The sequence below is a fragment of the Sciurus vulgaris genome (assembly GCF_902686455.1).
Source record: "Sciurus vulgaris genome assembly, chromosome: 9".
Classification (NCBI taxonomy): domain Eukaryota; kingdom Metazoa; phylum Chordata; class Mammalia; order Rodentia; family Sciuridae; genus Sciurus; species Sciurus vulgaris.
In genome coordinates, this window is record NC_136469.1 from 103864965 (window position 1) to 103886698 (window position 21734).

General features: G+C 42.2%; 1 protein-coding gene and 1 pseudogene across 5 annotated transcripts in view; both read left to right on the forward strand.

The window, feature by feature from the left end:
* Positions 1–21734, forward strand: part of LOC306669896 (DGAT1/2-independent enzyme synthesizing storage lipids-like) — a 497646-nt pseudogene that overhangs the window by 153435 nt on the left and 322477 nt on the right. The gene's annotated exons all lie outside the window — the stretch shown is intronic.
* Positions 1–21734, forward strand: part of LNX1 (ligand of numb-protein X 1) — a 159407-nt gene that overhangs the window by 131304 nt on the left and 6369 nt on the right. For all 4 annotated transcript variants that reach the window (XM_079154035.1, XM_079154033.1, XM_079154034.1 and 1 more), the window contains 3 exons: positions 10416–10550; positions 13622–13799; positions 15286–15514. In XM_079154035.1, coding sequence (XP_079010161.1) covers positions 10416–10550; positions 13622–13799; positions 15286–15514 — 542 coding nt within the window. The remainder of the gene's footprint in view (positions 1–10415; positions 10551–13621; positions 13800–15285; positions 15515–21734) is intronic.

The window sequence follows — 21734 nt, forward strand, 5'->3', positions numbered from 1 at the left end:
AAGGGACAGATATTTTCTGAGCTCTTGTGCTCTAACCTCATTCATTCCCCTCACATATCAAGCATGTATTACATTTCCACCGCTTACCTGGCCCTGGGTTAGGTGCAGAGAACAGACAGGTGTTGCTCTCCCCAAGGAACCCACTCTCAAACGGGGGTGGGCTTTCTCTTAATGACTGCCATATGGTGTGAGAGTTCTGCCGTGGAGAAATTAAGTCCTGCTGGTGCAGAAGAAAGAGAGATCTCTGCTGAGATGAACTTCACAGCAGAGGAGATCTTGGGGCTTTCAGGAATGGGCAGGAGTTCTCTAGGTGGATAAACCTGAAGGTCTTCCCAATAAGACACAAAAGAACATTTCCCTCATATCCCATTAGGGAAATGGTTAATACCTGGGGCATACTGTGTGTATAAAACAGCAGCAATACACAAGGCAGAAGTGGCAGGTCACAGAGAGTATTATGAGCCATGTTAAGGCCAAGAATATCCCCAAAGCCATGGACTATCACTCGATGGTCCAGGAAGGAAGGTGATGTGATCTTCCAGAAAGATCTGTCCTTAGAGAGATAGACAGTCAGCAGCAGGTACTGAACCCTGAAGGGTCCAGAGCTGCCTCAGGACTTGACCATTGAGCACACATCCTTCCCTCCCACCTTGGCACCCACTTTAGACGTCTTCCAGGGGTTGGCAACTCTGGTCACTGTCGTGCATGTACTTATCCCTCTTCTTCCAAGAGAACTGAGCAGTACATTGTATTTGTGTCAGTTTAAACCTGGGCAGGAAAAGGGTGCATGGGGATTTGTCCTACTCCCTCTACCTGTGAGGGCAGGAAGCACACCTGGTGCTGGGCTCTGAGCTGTGGCTCTTGGTGGGAGCCCCAGGTCCAAGGTGATGCTCAGCCTCCTGGATGGATGTTCACTTGCTAAAGAGGGCCTGAGCTCATACCTGTGGGGGAGGCAGAGAGAAAAAAGCAGAGGAGTTACCAGAGGCATATCCTCTCTGGGTTTACTCCAGAATTCATATTGCCTGGCCCCAGCTTACTTGTGTGGCCACCACCCTTACTTATCTACAAGCCTACTTGGTATCTAAAGTGAATGTCTAAAGGTATCTCAAAAGTAATGTCCGAAACTGATCCCTTGGCTTCTCCATACTCCACCCATGGCCAAACCTTCACCCCTTCCTCCTTCCCAGTCTCCAGAAATGACACCAGTTATCCAGTCCCTCAGAAAAAAAGGAGTCTTCATGTACTTGAGCATCTTTCTCTCCCAGTCCATTTCTCACCACCTCCATGGCCTCCATCAGCCAGGCTGCCATCCACATCAGTCTGGGCCACTGCCTCCTTGCTTCCACACTCCATGGAAGAATGACTGCTTTACAAAGTCAGCCCTGCTGCGCCACTCTCCTGCCCTGAGCCTTCGGGCCTTCTCCAGATAATTAGGTTAAAATTACAAATCCTTGGCATGGCTGGCAGAGACATACATACTCTGGTCTTCAGTTCTCTCTCCAAATTCATTTCTTAAGCAAAGGGGAGAATTTCTGGTGTTCTCCACCTACTTAATCATTTTTCAGCTACATTGCCTTCTTCCTACTCTGCCCACATTTTGAGAAGTCTTCCACCTCAGGGCTTAAGTTCTTGCTGTCCCTCTGCCTGGAAGAATCTTCTATAGAAGATTCATATCCATCTAACTCACTCCCATACCTCAGTTGAGTCTCTTCTCTGAGAGGCCTTCCCTAACAATCTTGCTTAAAATAGTGTACCCATGCACACACAGAATCCGCCATCTACCAGCTGTTTTATGATTTACCTGCCAGTCTAAGATGGTAAAATATGGTGGAGCATTGTATCCCAAGCACTTAGCACAATGCCTGGAAAGAGCAGGCATTCAATAAGCATTTACTGCCAGGCATGGTGGCACACACCTGTAATCCCAGCAGCTTGGAAGGCTGAGGCAGGAGCATTATGAGTTCAAAGCCAGACTCAGCAAAATTCGTGAGCCCTAACCAACTCAGTGAGACCCTGTCTCTAAATAAAATTCATGTGGTTCAGTGGTTGAGTGCCCCTGAGTTCAATCCCTGGCACAAAAAAATAATAAATAAGTAAGCATTTACTTATGGTTTGTAAATCTTATTGAATTAAAAAGTGGAGTCAAATTATAAACATGTACATATATATAAGATATATTTTGCACATTAATTCCACCTCACGAGGACTTGTTAAACCATTTACCAGTGAACAAGAACAAGCAGTGCATCTACTTTTACATGCTATTTGTCCCCAAGATATAATCTCTCCTCAAATTTGTTCATTCATTACTGTTTGAGAAGCTTCTATGTACCCAGAGATGTGCTCTATAGTGATGAGCCAAACAGATGCAGTTGCTGGTCTCACAGTGCTTGGAACATGTTCTTGACTCTGATCTTAAGCATAAGTCAGTCTGAAATGCGTGGCCTCTAGTCTGCATAAGCCAGTAGGTGAGTACAGAAAATAGACCATGTAGAAACATTTATGCATGAAAAAGAGTCTGTTTTATTTTTTCCATGAAGAAACTCCATTCTTAGCATGATTTTTTTTTTTTTTTTTTTTTTTTTTTTTTCTCTCTCTCTCTCTTAAAACAAGAACTTTTAGGAGATCATCAATGTTTGTTTTGGGGTTTTGTCTTTTTTTTTTTTTTCATGTTACCTTTGTTAGCACCCTCTGCAGGTCAATCAGTGAACTCACATTCCAATGATCTATTGCCAACTGTACTTCTATACTTCGCAATCAGCAAAAGAAAAACTCGTACTCATGTTATTTGGAAAAAATTTTGATTGCATATGGCATTCTACTTAATAGCAGAAGAGTAAAAAAATTCCCTGAGAAAGCTAATTTAATCTTGCCTAACAGTGGGAATTCCTAAAAGATTCTTTTGCTTACTAAACAAAGCCAATATGCTTTATAAGCAGGAAAAACTTTTCTTTAAAAAAAAAAAAAATAGGGCAAAGCCAGTTGGAAAAGACATGGAAAAAAAAAATAGAATGCTGGAAAAACTCAGCTAAGCAATCTCTTGCTGTTTCTAAAGAGTGGGTTTTATTTATGTGATACTTGTAACACACACCAGGCTGGGGGGATTAAACTAAATACCCTTCAAAGTTTGAGACTCAGATTTCCACCCAGTCCTTGGCTCTGCAGCCCTCCTGTGTCTACTCCATGAATCACATTTGCCTCACAGAGAAATTCCCAGACAACATGTCCTCTTGACCATGTTCTCTCCCACAGTACCCCACATTCTGCTTTTTTCTGCATTACTTCAGGGAAGAGTTATTACAGAGAGGCCACAACTGTTTTAAATCTGACCAGCTTTACATATGTTGAGCCCTGACCTCAGCTTATTCAGCAGCAGCCTGGGTTAACCAGACCCTAGTGTTAGACAGATGGTCAGGCCCACGGAGAAGATAAACCTTAAAGAGACAGAAACTTCCAACACGGAACACTTGACTTACTGAGTACAACTTGATTTTTCACTGTTGTTAATTTCTCAAGTGTTTTGAGCACTCTCATTGGAATAACTGTGTAGAAGAGACAGTGTTTTAGGAAATGTTTGATATCATACCAAAATAAAGAACAAAGGAATAATGGACTAAAGCTTTGATACACAAGGAAGAACCAAGGTCTCAACATCCCAAACTGAGGAGGATCTGCACACATCCAGCCCATTTGCATGGGAGGCTTTTATTCTGAGAGGTATGCCTGTTTGGGGATGCTTTCATTCCTTGGCAATTCTAGATTTGTATGCACATATTTATTTAAAAAATAAATATAACTTATGTATATAATTAATAAAGAAAGAAGGTAATTGTGCATTTCAAATTCACACATTCCTCTTGTGGGTTTTGCTTTTGGACAACCCCAGACTTGATGTAGACGCTGAAAAAATTTCTTAGTAGAGATGATAAAACTAGGAGTTTTCATTAATACTGATGTGTGCTTTTTGTTCCTTGGGAGAGTTAATATTTAAATGTAAAGTTATTTCATCAAAGAAGAACTGACAACCAGGCACTTCAGATTTTTTAAAAGAATGCTACAGGGTCTTAGACAAAGCCAGAAGGCAAGTAATGCCCTATCGTATTACCTAGGTTTGTTCTAAATCCACCATTCCAGCTCATGAGTTCTGCTGTGTACCTGGAAAAAAAAAAAAAATGCAGAACTTTTGTGGTAATTTAAACATTCAAGTCCTCTGGAGCCAGTAAGAACCACCAGTGAAATAAGACCTGATAGGTCTGTGTGTGATTTTTATAGATCAGCCCAGCTAATATGGAATCCAATCCCTACTTAAATTGTCTTTCCATGGTACTGTAGTAAATTTAATACACATAGACTAAACTATACATAGATTCTTAAATCTCCTTGAGCCAAATTCTCAAGGTCCAAATGATTTTTATATACAGCTCCAAATTCCATGTGTTTTTAAGAAATTATGACCTGGTAAGTTGTACAGCTTTTCAACACAGAATTTTATAAGTGCAACTCTTAGGCACAGCTATACACTGAACGACAAGATATCTTGACAATTCACTACCCTTTCTCCAACACACACATCCTCCACATGCATATTTTTGTTTTGCTTTTTATAATACCAGGGACTGAACCCAGGGGCACTCTACCACTGGGCTGCATCCATAACACTTTTTAAATTATTTTATTTTGAGACAGGGTCTCACTAAGTTGCCCAGGCTAGCCTCAAACTTATGATCCTCCTGCCTCAGCCTCCTGTGTGGCTGGGATTCTAGGTGTGCTCCACTGCCTAGTGGCCACATGCATTTTTTTTTTTTTTTTTAACCATGGAACAGAATTAATCCTGCAAGTAACCTCTACACACTGGAAGAGAAATGGCTTTTGGGGCAGAGGACTAGGTTCACTCTATTAACTCAACAATCAGCAAATTCAGCAACTCAGGAACTAAATACTTATCTTGAGTTTGCCACTGACATCTGTATAACCCTGAGTAAGTCACCATCTGTATTTCCATCATCATTAATTTCTTTTCACCTCAAAGATGTGTGTTTCTGGATATGTAAGGGTGAGCTGTGGTACAGTGGGAAAAATAAACCAAATTGCTCTCCTAATTCTCTGTTTCTACCCTGGTCAAATCCAAAGATCCCCACTTTTCCTCAAACCTCCTTAATTTCCTTTCTTCTCGCCCAAACTCTAATTGCTTTTCATTCACTGAAAGAGCTGCAGCAGAAGTCATTCAGTTCCCTCTATAATGTGCCAGGCCCTGTGCTAGATGCTAAAATTTTCAATAGTGAAATAATCCACACATACCAGATTTGGTTCCACCATACTCATTTTATAGGGAGGATCAACTTGCCACATACCATTAGCTTATTCTGGAGTTACATTTCTGAAGCCCCTCAATGTTTTGCTCAATGAGAAGGATTCCCCCCACCCCAGGAGCTCTTTTGCTCTCTGGAGAGAAGGGTAAGGGTAAGGGTAAGAACTTGGTTCCCACACCTTGTTGTGTAGTATGTATGTGCGATTGAATCAACAGGAATGGCTGGTGACTTTGGGTCTGAGGCCTCCAGCAGTCTGTATTGCCATGTAAGGTCATTTGGGTCTGAGGCCTCCAGCAGTCTGTATTGCCATGTAAGGTCTGTGTACCATCCACGGGTCAGAGGTAGGCTGTGAGGCTAGAATGTGTTCTGTGCTGCAGACCTGTCTGTCATCTTTGAATTAATCAAAAATTATCAAGACAGGCATCTATGGAGTTCTTGGTCCCATGAAACATAGAGACAATCTTCTATGCAAAATGGGAATTCCATCAACAAGGTCCCCTGTGCAGCTGGCCCATCAGCAAAAAGACCCTACACTATGCTGGTCAGACTAGAACTCCAGTTCTACATATCCCTCACCTCCACCTAACTTTATAATTAGAGTCCAGCGTTCACTAGGTTTTGGAGATGACTTGAAAACATTAAATATTGGAGGAAGGATAAAGAGTTGACCTGGAAAGGAGAAGAGCTAAGAAAGGACAATGAGAGCTATCTTGAAATAGGGTTGTCACGTGGAAAGTAATTCGGGGTTATCCTATAGGGCCTAACCAATGGCAAGGGACAGAAAGACAAGTTTAAGGTTAACCTGAAGACAAATTGTCTAATTAGTCCTGTCTACAATGGGCACACAGTGAACTTCCTGTCCCTGGGGGCATTGACTCATGAGCTGGACCACAACTGGAAGGAAGGTTGTAAGGGAATTGAACCCTGGGCTGGAGGGAAAATGTCAGACTAGATGATGCAGATCTGTGACTTTCTAGTTGAATCCATGCTCCCCACTTCCCCAGGGCTCTGTGTGCTCAGATGGATGAGCTGAGCATGATACTTGAACATTTGCTGGGAGTGAAGCTAAAAGGGGCAGCCAGACAGCATAGAAAGACCCAGCCCACCAGCTTATGTTGAATATCAGTTGAGCCACATGGTCTCATTCTGGAATTTTTGGAAAAGAAGTCATTGGGGAATGCAGAATGAATTTTTGTTGTTGTTTTTTAGAGAAGATCATTAAAACCTCTGATAGTAATGGATGGAACATTCATGGAGACCAGCTCTCTAGGCAGCAGACCCTGTAAGTCCCACTCCCGCAGTAGCTTGCCTGTGTGAGGGAGCCCCGCAGTCGGCATATCTCCTGTGGACCTATACAGGGAGCTGTGCGCCTGTTCCACCTACTCAGAGCAACACAGTCCTGAGGCCCGACCCTCAGCTTGGAGTCTTCCCATAGGTGTGTGCATAGAACAATGCCCTGCAGTACTGTGGGGGGAAGGTAGTGACTCTTAATTTGAAAGATTTTTTTTTAAAGGAAAGTTTATAAAGCTAGCAGAAGAAAGACAATGAATGAAATCACACAAATTAGATACAGTTTACTTAGCATCTTTTTATTTGAGCATCCATAAAAAGAAAAAAGCACCGAAAGCACATCTGTCTAATCTCCTATTCTCCTTTACACATGAATAGTGAAGCCCTTGGCCAGTTGAGAGGCTGACACCTCCCTGTGCAGATGATCTGTCAGCTTTTGCTCTGCCCGACCTCTTCACTGGCTCTCTAGCCATTCTTATCATTAAAATAACAGGTCCACTATACCTGTCCTCCTGGTACATATTATGTGGTTATCAAATCAAGAATCATTCTCCTTTCGAGCCCAGGGACACACTTCTGTAATCCCAGGGGCTCAGGAGGCTGAGGCAAGAGGATTTCAAATTCAAAGCCAGCCTCAGCAACTTAGAGAAGCTCTAAGTAACTCAATGAGATCCTGTCTGTAAATAAAATACAGAAAAGGGCTGGGGATGTGGCTTAGTGGTTAAGTGCCCCTGGGTTCAATCCCCAGTACCAAAAAAAAAACAAAAACAAAAAAAAACAAAAAACATTCTCCTTCAGTCTTTCTGTTCTGCCCCTGGTCGCTCTTCTATACTCACACCACATTCCCACTAGTGGAAGGAAAAAAAGAAAGGACTCTTTGGGGCCAGGCCATTTCTTTACCCTAATCCAGCTGCTCCTGAGAATTAAGAGCCAGGACAAACACATTAGCCCATTTTCCACCTTCTATCTTCAAACACTACCAAAGAAAGTGCCTCGAATAGTCTCCCTGTGAGCAATTTACAAGGTGGCTGGTAAAAGCCACAGATCCAGCCTCACAGAGAATTTATTTCCAAGTAAATTGATACTAGAGTTATTTATTGGAGCGTTAGTCCTGCCAACAACTTAATACCAGAGCCAGCATCTGCAAACACAGTGAGAAATCTGTCTTCGAAAATGTGAATTGAATAACTCTCGCAGGCTGCTCCTTGGCCATTCTGATTTTGCCTGGCAAGCCGACCTGACGCGTAAGTCTCAAATGTTCTCGATTCTTATGAGGTGCTTAGATCATGCGGCTGCTCCTTGTCCAGGATGAACGTGGGATGGTATGTGGGCCTAGAGACCAACGGGCTGCAGAGATCCTATGCCACAGCAGAGTTTCCCTGAAGATAAGAGCAAGTTCAGGCTCAGTGATTGAAGTTTTGACCTGAATGTTTGCTGCTGCTTATCTTTTAGTGATTTTTGCCTCAGAGTTCCCAAAGATAGCCTTATTAGGATAAGCCAGGCTTGTAGGCCAAAGAGACCCAGCTATTATTCCAAAGATTGAATGCAGTTGGCTAATACCATACAGTTCTGTGTGTCAGCATCTTCATGATTAGTTCCTGGGCTTGTTATTTTTGTTCTCTTCTGACACAGGCTTTATAAGTGATGAGAAACACCAGGGAATGCAAGATGGGCAGCAAACAAAAGGAGGGCATGTAGGCAGTGACTAGGCAGGACAGGAGCTGGCTCAGCTGGGCAAAGAGGAGCCAGCTAAGGACTGGAACTTAGTTTTAAGGCCCCATTTTTTGTAGGATTTCCTTCCTTCCTTCCTTCCTTCCTTCCTTCCTTCCTTCCTTCCTTCCTTCCTTCCTTCCTTCCTTCCTTCCTTCCTTCCTTCCTCCTTTCCTTACTCCCTTCCCAACCCTGAGCCACATCCACAATCCTTTTTTATACTTTATTTACAGACAGGGTCTCGATGAGTTGCTTAGGGCCTTCCTGAGTTGCTGAGGCTGGACTTGAACATGTGACCCTCCTGCCTCAGCCTCCTGAGTCACTGGTATTACAGTGGATACTACCATACCTACCTGGATTTTCTAAATCCATATTAAATGAATTAACTTACCTGGAAGACCATCTGTTGTGATATTGACATTCAACATACTAACTGCGCTTTAGCAATTTTATCTTAAAAATTCCACCTCATTTACAGCCACCCAATTGATGACCCCTGAGTTATGTGGAAACCCTGAGAAGAGATATTTATTAATATAAGAATGCAAAGTCATGACGATGTGGGCTGGTCAGTGTTAGACCATCCAGTGCGGATGATTTCATTGGCTTGGGTTCATATTGATTAAAGTTTGAAAAACAAGGGCTTGGTTCCTGAGAGGTGGGTTGGGTTTTGTGCCCTGAGAAGGAAGAGAAGAGAGGCAGTGTCTTAGTCCATAACAAAGTACACTAAACCAGGTGTCTTAAAAACAACAGGAAGTTATTTCTCACAGTTCTGAAGATCAAGTTGCTGCGTCCTCACTTGAGTGGCAGAGCAGGCTCCCACAGTCCCCTTTTATAATGGCACTAATTCCCTTCCCAAAGTGGCCACATGATAATACCATCATCTTGTTGATTAGGATTTCAGTGTATGAAATTTGGTAGGACTAAACATGGAGCCCATGGTGGAAACTAGTATTCCAACTCCCATCATCCGAGCTAATGGAGAAGAGCAGGGACTTTCCATGCTTTCCTTTTATGACCTCACTTTCCCATGGCCCCATAACCATACCTGTGAAGGAAGGAGGCAGGCGGACCAGTGTCCTCTTCTGTTGTGGTGAGTGGTCAAGGGAGGGAACAGAGAGGAACCTCCAAACCTTACTTGTCTTGTCTCCATCTTCCTTGTCCCACCTGGTCTTTCTTGCAGACCTTTCTAATCAACTCTAGCCACATCCCTCCCATTGTCAACTTTTACTGAAGTGACAGGGGAGATCAGCAGGCCACTTCGGCTTGGGCCAATGAAGGAGTGCTATTTCTGTAAGTCTCACAGGTCTAAGGCCTAGTCTGTCTGTCCTGAAGATCTGAAACCTCAACGGTCAGCAAGTCTGGGATAAGGCTCCTCTCTATCAGACCTGCATGAAACTGATCTGTGGCAGAAAGCCAATTTGTACATTTACCATGGGCAATGGACCTTTCCAATAAGGAATACTTTTGCTATTCTGAGTGCTCTGTCCAATATATCAATGTACGTAGCCGAGAGGACCTGTAGGCAGAATTAGTGGGAGTTGCACAAAAAATAAAGAATCAAGACAGTGGACCAGGCCGTATTAGAACCTAACTAGTTCTCCCTGCATATCTGAAGTGCCCAACCTTTTCAACACCCAAAGGTTCAAGACTCTCAAATACAAGATTTCCCTTCCTACATGACAGGGCTGCTGTCACTAATACCATTTCTTTTTCTTTACCATTTACCTTTGATCTTAGACCTTTTGTCTGGGATTCTGTTATACTGGGCACTTTATTCTATCCAGAAATGACTTTGAACATGGCTTGAATGCAGTAGAGCCATTGGTTAAAAACAAACTAGCACCATCTGATGACATCTCTTTAAAGACTTGCATAGGCCTTCCCTAGGATTTCCCCTGGAACAATGTGCTTTACCTGGATTAACATTCAAGGAAATAACTCATGTTCTTGCAGGATATGAACTGACATTAATAAAAGAATACTAGAAATCATCTTTTCCCATAAAGAGAGGTACAACCAAAGTCACATCCTGGTCAGTGGCTGGCGCCAGGTGCTGTGCACATGAGCTCCGAGAGTGGCTAACAGCTGTGTCTTCTCGCCCAGGCCAGTGAAAGGCGCGTTCACCTCGTCGTGTCCCGCCAGACTCGACAGCACAGCCCAGATATCTTTCAGGAAGCCAGCTGGATCAGCAATGGCAACTGGTCCCCAGACCCAGGCGAGAGGAGCAACACTCCTAAGGTGAGGCCCAGCCGGAGCGTGTCCGCTGCTCCTGCAAGGAGCTGTTTCCTGGGAAAGCTGCACACTTTCATATTTCTAAGTATCACCTCTGGACTTTGTCACTTAAAGAAACATTGTAATGCTTGTAAAACTTAAGGGCCAAAGTCCCATCATCAGACTTGGTGAGATGACAGGTGTCTCCTATCTGAGCAGGAGCAAGGAAAGTGCCAGAAGAGTTTTAAAACCTGCTCTTACAGACCTCATGTGGGGACCCAATTTCTAGTCTAAGCCAAATACATGTCTTGTTTTTACCAAGAGTCACTCTGTTTAAGGACTGTTTTCCATTTACTTTGAAATGAGACAAGAGGTTTGCTTGGTTTCTGGTTTTTAGGTTTCCCGGTCTGCCTGGAAATGAAAGTAATTATTTCCCTGCTATTTTAAATATGTTCGGGTCTTACAACAGAACCAGAAAAATAATTTAAACACTTGAAGTTCATGGAACATTAGGGAGTGGTGGGGATTGGGGCGGGCCAGAGAACATGTCTTATCTTGGTACATTCAAAATCAGAAAAATCTTAAAAATATCCTGGATCAAGCAGAATGCATCTGTGGGTGGAATCTTTCAGGCCACCAGCCTGCAGCCTCCCTTCAAGTGAGGTGACTCAACCCAACTTGTACTGCTCTCTGTAGCTTCTGTGAGAGGCAACACCTCTCCATTTGGGTGGGTGTCAAGGCAACAAGAACCTTGCCAAGTCCAAAATTAAGAGTCCAACAGCTTTGGTATCATAGTGTGATGACAGTGAGCTTCTTTCAGTCATGACCCCCGGTATCTCATTTCAATATATCACTTCTAACTTAAAAAAAAAAAAAAAAATATATATATATATATATATACACATATGTATATATGTATGTGTATATATATATATATGTGTGTGTGTGTGTGTGTGTATACATATATATTTCAATATTTATGTAGATACACATATATATCCAAAAGTTCAATTTTTGAGCAATGTATGCAGAAACAATACTCAAAATTTTAATTAAGGAGCATGATTGCTTTATATTGTTACAGAGACTATAAGATCTTATACCTTCCTCCCCAATCTCCAGCCAGCCATGCTCCACGAATCCTTAAATTCCATGTTTATAGTAAGAAACCTAGACAGGCAACCTAGACAGGGTTTAGATGAGGACCCCCTGATGTCTTCTTGCTAATAGATACTGCTGACATGTTTAAATCAAACTGATAGTTTTTATGATGGAGAACTGGTGTATTGGCTTAATTAACTAAAGCTTTTATCTAATTAACTGACCGTAGTTGAATTAAGTAGAATATGTTCATTCTACCTCATGAAACCACTAGTGGTGAGGCCTCCGCCACCCGCCACGAGTCACAGCAAGGCCAGGACGGTCTGCCCACTTGGCCATACCCTCTGTCCTGTGTCCCCACTTGGCCATACCCTCTGTCCTGTGTCTGAATTCCTGGAAACACATCCACACTGGCCTGCTGGGAAACCGTCGTTCTTTTCATCATAGTCCTCTCTGCCTTCTGAAATGTCCTCTCAAAAAGAGTGGTATATTTAATGTGAAACTGAGACACATATGGCTTGTTGGGTGGCTTAATTTTTTTTATGTTCTGACTCAAGTTCTGTTTGATTTAGGAAACAGTGTGGCATTTTGAAAATAGGAGCTTAAATGATTCAAAGACATACTGAAGAAGGCAAACCAGGATTTATGGAACAGAAAAGCTTTTGACCCATTGGAAAGTCAAGGAATGATAGGCACGGGGTGACCTCTGTGGGAGAGGAAAGGGCGTGTGACCAGGGGAGCTCAGGCCCTTTAGCCATATGTGGAATATTTGTTTTTAAACTTAAGTTGAAGGGTGCGTGGTAGGTTATGATGTTATTCTGAATACATTTTTTTAGGTGTCTAAAATTTTGTTTTAAAAATTTAGGCCAGGCACCACGGAGCATGCTTGTAATCCCAGCAGCTCCAGAAACTGAGGCAGGAGGATTGCGAGTTCAAAACCATCCTCAGCAAAAGCGAGGTGCCAAGCAACTCAGTTTGACCCTGTCTCTAAATGAAATACAAAATAGAGCTCAGGATGTGGCTCAGTGGTCGAGTGCCCCTGAATTCAGTCCCCGGTATAAAAAAAAAAAAAAAAAAAAATCCAAAGCAAATATTCTAAAATATATTTATTTTGTATAGCCTGATTTATAAATACTTGGCGGCCCATGAATTGGGCAGTATGATTATTTTTAATCAGCTTGAAATATTTCATCATATTTTTTTTAAGCATTAAGGAACATTCTGAGGTCTTCAAAGTAGAGAGGGAAGAGTGGGGAGAAAAGAAAAATAAAAGATTATCTTCATCATATTTTCCTCCTCCCCTACCCAAAATCAGAAGCTGCGTGTCAAGGAATTTTGGAGAGACTTGAGTTTTTTTTCCATCACTGTCAAGAAACTGTCTCTGGTTGGAAAAGCAAATGGCTGTCAGAGATGCAGGAAACATGGACATATGTGGACATATATGGCTCAGCTTTTTATGTTTTGACTGAAGTTTCTTATTTGTGGTGTTCCTTCTGTTCCTCGTGTTGAATTCCTCGATGATCAGCTAATTACCTCTTCGCTCAGTGCAGGCAGGGCTGTCCAGTAAGCACCAAGGAAGAGAGAAGTCAGGTTCATTCATTTTTCAATTTACAAAACATTCCTGATATTCCTCAAGGATAAGGGTTTTTGAAATGTTGATTCATTATCAGGAATGGGGGACTCATTTGACCAATTTTAGATGCAGTTAACTCTGTATGCCTCAGATTTCTCCCCTGGTCTCCAACCTGTTCCTTCTCCCATTTTTACTATTACTTTTCCAAATGTAAACTCTCTCTGAGTTCACCTGTAGAGTTTGGGTTCACATACCTGCTGTAGAGGTTGCAGAAGGACAGTTCTTTCTGTGTGTCTGTCTCTGTGATACCAAGGACCACCATCATGTTGATCTATCTGCATAATGTCTACAACTTTGGTCATTTTTGCTTGTAGACAACCCCCTTGTGAACACGTGCACCATCTTTTTCTGTCTGTGCCCTCAGCCCTTCCATCCTGCAGCCACCTGTCACGAGAAGGTGGTAAATATCCGAAAAGACCCCAGTGACTCTCTGGGCATGACCGTTGCAGGGGGAGCATCGCACAGGGAATGGGACTTGCCTATCTACGTCATCAGCGTTGAACCTGGAGGAGTCATAAGCAGAGATGGGAGAATCAGAACAGGTAAAGAAGCCAAGATGATCGAGACATTGGGGTGGCAGAGCATTAGGAGGAAGTCAGCAGCTTGCCGGGTTAGACAACTGTCTCGAGAATCACCAAGACGAAAAAAGGAAAAAAGAATTACCAAGAGAAGGTGAGAGGGATCTGGCTAGGACATCAGTTACCGGCTGTCCATGATTAGTTTAAGCATAGCTGCCGACCAGGGTTCATTCCTTAGTCCTTGGGGGTTGATATGGGCCAGCTAGTCTGCTGGTAAAGCTAGAACCGCCAGACTGTGCCAGGAACCAGCAGGCAGTAGCTGCAGTTATGAACCAGTTGCTTCTAGGGTATAATTCGATTCTGCTCATTCTAAGTGGTTCTTTGGTGGAGTGATCCTGTGCCGAAACTAATTCATGAATTGTTCCATTTTATGGGTTGGAGAGGAGAAATTATTTGATGGATTTTGATTCAGTGGAATCACTCTAGGTGCTTTCCCATTGGAGAAAAGTTTTTCACTCTTTTAATCACACATTTCCTGGGCTACTTTAAGTAAATAGTGCCAAAATTACTTCTACAAGTATATAGAGGTAACAGTATTGTCAGTACCCACAGAGGGGTAGCTTAGGTGGATGAACAATTCCACCTTTTAAGAGTTTGGATTCAAGAGACGATATGTGAAGTTTCCCAGTTGCTCAGCCTGAGAGTCATGGGGTATGGCGTGTCAAAGACCTTAACTGGCCACCCCCACGATGCTTTATCCTGTGTCAGCAAGGACTCCAGGCCTTTCCTATCTGCATGTTCCTGCCTGTTTACTCCTGCTGTGGTTATTCTGCATGAATAAAAGATAATCTACAGGGAAGCAAAAAAAACAGGAGAGATGAAAGAATAGAAAATGACGATAGAGGACGTATTTGAATTTCTCTTGCTTTTCTGCAAGTGCCTGTGTGCGGAATGATGCAGTCGGACAAGCAAATCGCTGAAGGAGTGCGAGCTAGAGTGTATGGAGATACTCCTGCACACAGTAGGTGCTTTAAGCAAAAAGGCTCTTAGCTGCTCTGGGTCCTCTGCCAGCACCCTCAGGGGTAGTTTCTTAACCATCTGGTCTAGCCATATTTATTGGGCTTGGGCTCCGAGCCAGGCTCCGTGAATTGCTAGGGCTTTTGCCAAGTGCTCCCATTTTGTGCTAAAAACAAACAAAAAGGAGTGAAAAGTAGGGGTTTTTTTGATTGAGAAGTGAATAAAGCTATTCTGTCTCCCTTCTTTCATTATTAAGGTGAAAGCTAAACACCAATAGCTATGCTTTAGCAAACCCCAAACACCACCCAGAGCACATGAGCGCGCCCGGCCGCTCACCCGCGTTTGCTCTGTGAGGACGGCCTCAGGTCAAGGCCAGGGACTAATGAAACACTTCTCGCCCTCTGCCTGTCCCGCGTCCTTGCCCCTGTGTACTTTAAGCAGACGGGCCCTGTTGGTACTCGCTAAGGATGGCTTCTGTTTGTCTGACCATCAGGTGACATTTTGTTGAGTGTCAATGGGACTGAACTCACGGAAGTCAGCCGGAGCGAGGCCGTTGCCTTATTGAAAAGCACATCCTCCTCCGTGGTACTCAGAGCCTTGGAAGTCAAAGAACAGGAGCCCCCAGAAGACGGCAGCAGCCCAGCAGCCCTAGACTCTAACCACAACATGACCCCACCTGGCGACTGGGCCCCATCCTGGGTCATGTGGCTGGAATTACCACGGTGAGTTTCAATGTGACATCCCTCTGGGGGCATGGGAGAAAATAAGTACATTTCTTAAACCGCTGTTTTTACTCTCTTGGGTTGATTCATGACACGAGCATCTTAATGAGACCCAGTCTTGGTTATGGGACTGTTTGAAATAATTCTGTCTTCCTGTTGGTTACTGAACATGCACATAGGATCCTAAGGCAGGAGCACAGATCTGGACACACAGACATGGTTAGGCACTCACTCTGAAGATTTGCAGAGGTGCCATGTACAGCTATATACGTTGTTCATGCAGCAAGGAGCTCAGCAGTCAGGCAAGAGGGGATGGACATCAAGCTTGTGTTCACACACCTAGGAGCTGAGCTGCCTCTGTCCAGGGGAAGTTTCACATTTGCCTAATCTGCTATTGGCAGCCCCAGGAACTTGTATGGAGGCTGACTGTGGTTTTGCCACTGCCTCTCTCAGTTGGCCTTGGGAATACACAAACCCCGGGTAACATAAAGCAATACAGCAGAACACTTTGCCTTTGCCCAAAAGGCAGTGCTGGTCAGGGATGCTTCTCAGTTTGTGCCCTTCTTGGTGCCTGTTCCTGGAAAAGTTTTTAGAAGTTTTGGGTTGTCATTTTAGTGGAATGTAAGTGGAATGCTTCAGTGAAGTATGAAGTCGTCTCACATAGTGAAGGGCTTGGGACACCCCTACTAAATGGCTCTGTTCAGAAATTAAATATGCAAAGGACGGATAAATTGGTGTTTGCTCACCTGCATCAGAGAGTAAATACTGACTTTCAGAAGACTACCTTACCAATTCCCAATGTGTGACTTAAACATTAAATATTAAATGCTGGAGTTGCTGAAGATGACATACGGGCACAGGATTAGATGAGTGAAAGAATGTTTTTCTTAGGAGTGGAGATAGGTCCCTTTCATAAAAAAACAAACAAACAAAAAAACCTCCCTGTCTCAAATACAAACTAACCTAGATTTCTCTTTGAGCCTTCACTATTTGATATATTATTTTTAAAAAGTTTTTTTAAAAATTTTTAAAAAATGATTTAAAAAGGTGAAAATCGGGTATTGACACTGTTTAAAAATCTTGAAACATAGCTGAAGCTGAGAGGAAGAAGAGAGTAATACTTCAAATAGAATTTTATTTCTAAAAATGTTTCTGAAACTTGAATCTTAGTCATGTTTTAGTTTCTGTTTGAAAGCAATTTTGTCATGAAATCGAGGTCTCTCATTGTTCCTTCATGTAAAGCAGGGCAGTGTGGGGTGCTTTTCTCTCCAAGCACAGTCCAGGGATGGCCTGCTCTCCTTTGTTTTCTGTCATTTGGCCTTGGATTAAGGCTGGATCTGCTCATTTCCTCTTAGAGGCAAGCCGAAGGGAAATGCGTTCTAATGCCAGCATACAGCACTGACTTCCGGCACCCTGGAGATTCTTCACTTGCTCCATTCCTGCCTCTCCCTGTGCTAATATAATAAACAGTACAAAACTCAAAGGGTTCAAAGAGTGGACCGTGGGTCTCTCTCCCGCCCTGATCCTCTCAGATCCACTCAACAGAGGTGATCAGTGTTATCAATTTCTTGTGAATTTTTCCAGAGAGAGCCTCTGCTAGAGGCTGGCAGACTCTGAAAAAAGCCAGAGAGTTTAAGCTTTGAGGGCCATATAGTCTCTTTGAACGCCTCCATTCTGCTGTTGTAGCTGAAGAGCAGCCATATTTAATCTGTAAGTGAAAGGCTCCGTGTTCTAATAAAGCTTTCTTAACAAATACAGGTGGTATGCTGAGTCTGGCCCGTGTAATATATGTATACCACACACACACACACACACACACACACAAACACACACACACACAGAGTGATAGCATATGTACTCTTACATACCTGTTTTCCCTAATGTATAGTTCAGCCAGTTCCCTAAGGCTTTCTAGCCATGCAGAAAAACATAGCATGTCAGCAGGTCTTGAATTGGGAAAACCATTGCCATCCTGTCATGATATAGCCAAGCCAGAGACAAAATATACTGAGTGTGAGAAGAGGGTGGTGTTGGCACACTGAGCTATAGATGCCTGTGCTGAGCCACTGGTGTAGATACAGGTGGTGGCAGAGAGAGTAAAAGTGGAGATACAGCTCAAAGCAGTGTGCACAATCAATAGTGCCTTTGTGAAGAGAGCACTATGTGCCAGTGACCGCTGGGTAGTAGCTCCAGGTGCAGGCTCCCAGCTACACAAGTTGTCATCCTCCATCCAATAGGAGGCAATACGGAAAACACGGACAGCTTTCTGATTTATTCTTTGCTGGCTCTCAAGGCCTGTGACCCACATCTGGAAGACTTTCAATTCATGCTCTCATCTGAACTAGTGTGATAAAAATATGCCTTAACTCATTTCTCCTCTTGCCTAGGAATTTAACCTTTTAGTCTTCTGAAACTCTTAAAGCATTTTAATCAGAATTTTGTATATTAACTAGCAAAGCAGCAGATATCAGGTTTTTTTTTTTTTTTTTTTAGACCAAAGTATGTCATATTAGGTTATGAGACAGTGACATCGCCAGGCATGGCCATGCTGTGGAGTAGTAACGAAGAGGCACAGTGGCTAATGCTTCCTGTGTGCCAGGCACCCTTCTAAGAGTGTCATGTTTACATTTTCACCCACTGACAACACATCGGTTCTGTGAGTTAGGTATTGGAGCATCCTGACATTAAACCTAAACTAAGTTCAGAGTGGTTCAGGAAGTTGTTCAGCTGCATGGCTATTAACAGGCAGAGCTTCAAGTCGAACTAGGCAGTTTTATTTTGGACTGTGTGATTTTAAACTCTGTACACTAATAAGTTCAGGGAACATCCCCAATAGGAAGGTAAGCCTATATTTAGCTTTAATAATTTGAATTATGTCATTTTTTTCCCTCTACCATAAAGCCAATTCTAGAGGAATTCGAATGACACAGGCTTGGTCATTTACCTGGTGTTTCATATAATAGCACCAGAAGAGTCTGTATAATTTTTATCATTGCTCACAGTTTAGGCCTCCAATTTCTTGTCATTTCCCCTGCCCCATCACCTTCCCTATGGGATGATTGTTGGTAAGTCATAATCAATCAAAAAATCAAATGAGTTATTCATGGCTGAATCATTTCAGGAGCAAAATTATTAAATTATTTTTAACACCTGTCCAGACCTACCTATATTTAATATGGGATATGAAATACATTTTAATACATTTGCTATAATAATGAGGGGAACCTCCCATTAAGAAAAGAATGCTTAATATTCCTAAAGGTCTTTAAGTGACTGTGCTTAGCAAACATTTGTTGAATAAAAAAATGAAGTAATGTACTATATACTAGAAAGGGCCTTCATGAACTTTATTCTAAACCGAATGAAATAGACAACAAAATGTCATCATAAATTGTTTAAAATTATGAATTGTAAAAGTTATCACTAATGATTGCTTGCTAGGTATTTGCTACTTTGGGAAGTGAAGAGTGGATGATCTGTGTCGTCTGGTTGGACGATATGACGAAAACAGGAGAGCAGGAACAGCAATTGTTTTCACAGTTGTGCTACAAAACATCTGTAGCATACAAGAATCATTTCGCTGATCAGTTAGCCTGGGGGCTCCTCTGGCCTGGGGTAGGTTGGTTGGTGTGCACATGCACTTGCACTCTGTTCTTGGGTCATTTGTATGACGGTGCTGATCCTGGCTGGCTGTGCTTGCATGTCTAGGCTTTGGCTGGTTGTGGCAAGCATCCCACTGATACTCTTTGTAGTGCAATTATTTTGTCACATTAAGAAAGAATGGGGATAGTAGTTGTTCTGGACACATTGAGTTTGAGATACCAGTGGGACATACAAGTTTGCTAAATATCTAGGTAGCAATTCTCAAATGTTCCTTGTCCGCAAACTTCAAAAGTTTTTATACTTCTTAAAGTTTTCATTTATCTGTATCTCATATTTACCTTCCTACAAATTAGTCTAAGGAAGATTTTAAATCATTTAAAATGAAATATCATGTTAATATAAATAACAACTTTTATGAGAAAAATATTTTCTAAAAAATTAGAGTGGCATTATTTTATGATACTTGAAGACCTCTCTAATGCTTGGTGTAATAGATAACTGGAATTTTTTATTTTCTTCTGTGTTCAGTCTCTTGCTGTATCACCATGTGATCTCTGGAAAATACCATTTGTGTGCTCATGAGAAAATCAGAGTGAAAAAGGAAAATCATGTCTATTATTATGAAAATTATTTTTATCTTCTGACTCCCTGAAAGGCACACACTTTGGGACCAGACTTTGGAGGAAAGTCTAAGATAAAGATAGATTGGGCCAGGATCAATATGCAGATGGGATAGGGTAAGGACTGAGGGAATACTGAGGTCTATTGAGTAGGGGACTGGGGAAAGGGGACCCTTGAAGGATACCAAGAAGGAACAAGCAATTAAAGAATAGGAAAATATCCATTGGACTTAGACGTGGGCATTCACTGCAATCATCTTTTTTTTTTTTTAATCAGTATTTTCCACTTTCTGATGCAGTACCCTTTTGGACCATCTGCCTGGTAAGACCACAACCCTCAGAATTATCTAATGCTAATGGCATACATTTTCTCCAAACCTACAGTTAGGTATCAGGACACTGTGGGTGAACGTCAAATAACTGACACCCTTTAAATTCATGATCACCACCTTCCGGTGGGTCCACAATGCTGGCAAGTATCTTATAATGTTTTTCTTGTCAGCTCTTCTTGGTCTCCTCGGCATCTATGTCCCAAGTATTTGGTGCAACTTACACCTCCAGCATCTCTACCTGACCTTTTCTTCCCAACAGATACATTCACTTTCTACTTTGCAAACTAACATCCTGCTCCTGGACTAACTTTCTGTCGTCATACCTCCTGCTGAATCTAGTCCTCATCCAGCTTCCCTTTTTCTATCCTGGAACTGTGAAAAAGGAAGCCCTTCTCCTACCAGTGGTGCTCTGATTTTGTCCTCCTGCCTTCTCAGAGATCATCTCTTTCTGTGGATTTCAGTCTCTTCCTCTTTGCTGTTTTTTCACCAGTTCAAAATGTTCAAGTTCTTCACCATGTTTAGTAATCCCAGACATCTCATAACCCTCCAGCTTTGTCTTTTCTTCTAGCTGGAAAAGTTCTTTAAAAGTGAAATAAATCCACTTCTGTCTTCATTCACTCAACTCAATGCATCTAACTTCTCTCCCACTTTTGCCCCAAAACTGAACTCATCAGAATCACCAAGGACTCGCTGATGGATTAATTCAATGGGCATGTTAGAATCCTTTCTTGCTTTATTTTTTGTAGTTTCCAGCATCATGGTCCTGTCTTTATCACAACCTTATTGTCTGACTACCTCCAGATCTCCTTTCAAACATTTCACTCTGATGGGGATCAGAACTTCCCAGATCATTTACTTAGTGACCCATTTTAACAGATATTTAATTGCATCCTGACTGTTTCCTACTTTTGTCTAGGCTGTTAAGAAAAGGCTTCAGGATGCCACATAGTCCATCAACGGAACAGCGAAGCATGGCAGTGTATTTCAGACAGGGAGATCAGTTAACACACAAGCTTATAAGAACAGATCTGGCACAGACCAGCAACAACCAAAAGGACTACATGTCTGTACTTTGGAGTTTAGTTTGAGTGTTTCCCATGCGTTTTTTATAAAGTATTTTATAAAGTAATAATGTCTAGTTCATTAATCTGATTAACTTAAGAATAATGTCTTTGGGCACTGGCTCAATTTTTTAAGTGATTAAAGCTCAATTCTCAGGCTCTTCCTTCCTGAAATACTCGGCCATGCTTTACATGGCTACCTGCTTCTTGGGGTTCAGGTGATGGACTAAATGGCACCTCTTTAGAGACCTTCCTTCACCACCTAGACAATAATGTCAAACATGTTAGAATGGGGCACTAAGTAAACAGCTTGGAAAGATCAGAGGGGGGGTCAGAGTGGAATACTTGAAAGGAGATTTGGGGGTAGTCATTACTGGTAATGATACAAATAAGGATGGAAAGATACTACAGTAAAATTTAACAAAGAATTTTAAATTTTATCCTCCTGTGTAGGCAGAATCTTAGCCTAACATTTTCCTTAAAAATAACTTTTTAAAGAAACATGTAATATTTCTTATGCATTTTACATCTTCAAAAACTATCTAGAGCAGTGGATGAGACCAGTGCTGATACACAAACTATATTATTGATCTGTGATAAGAAC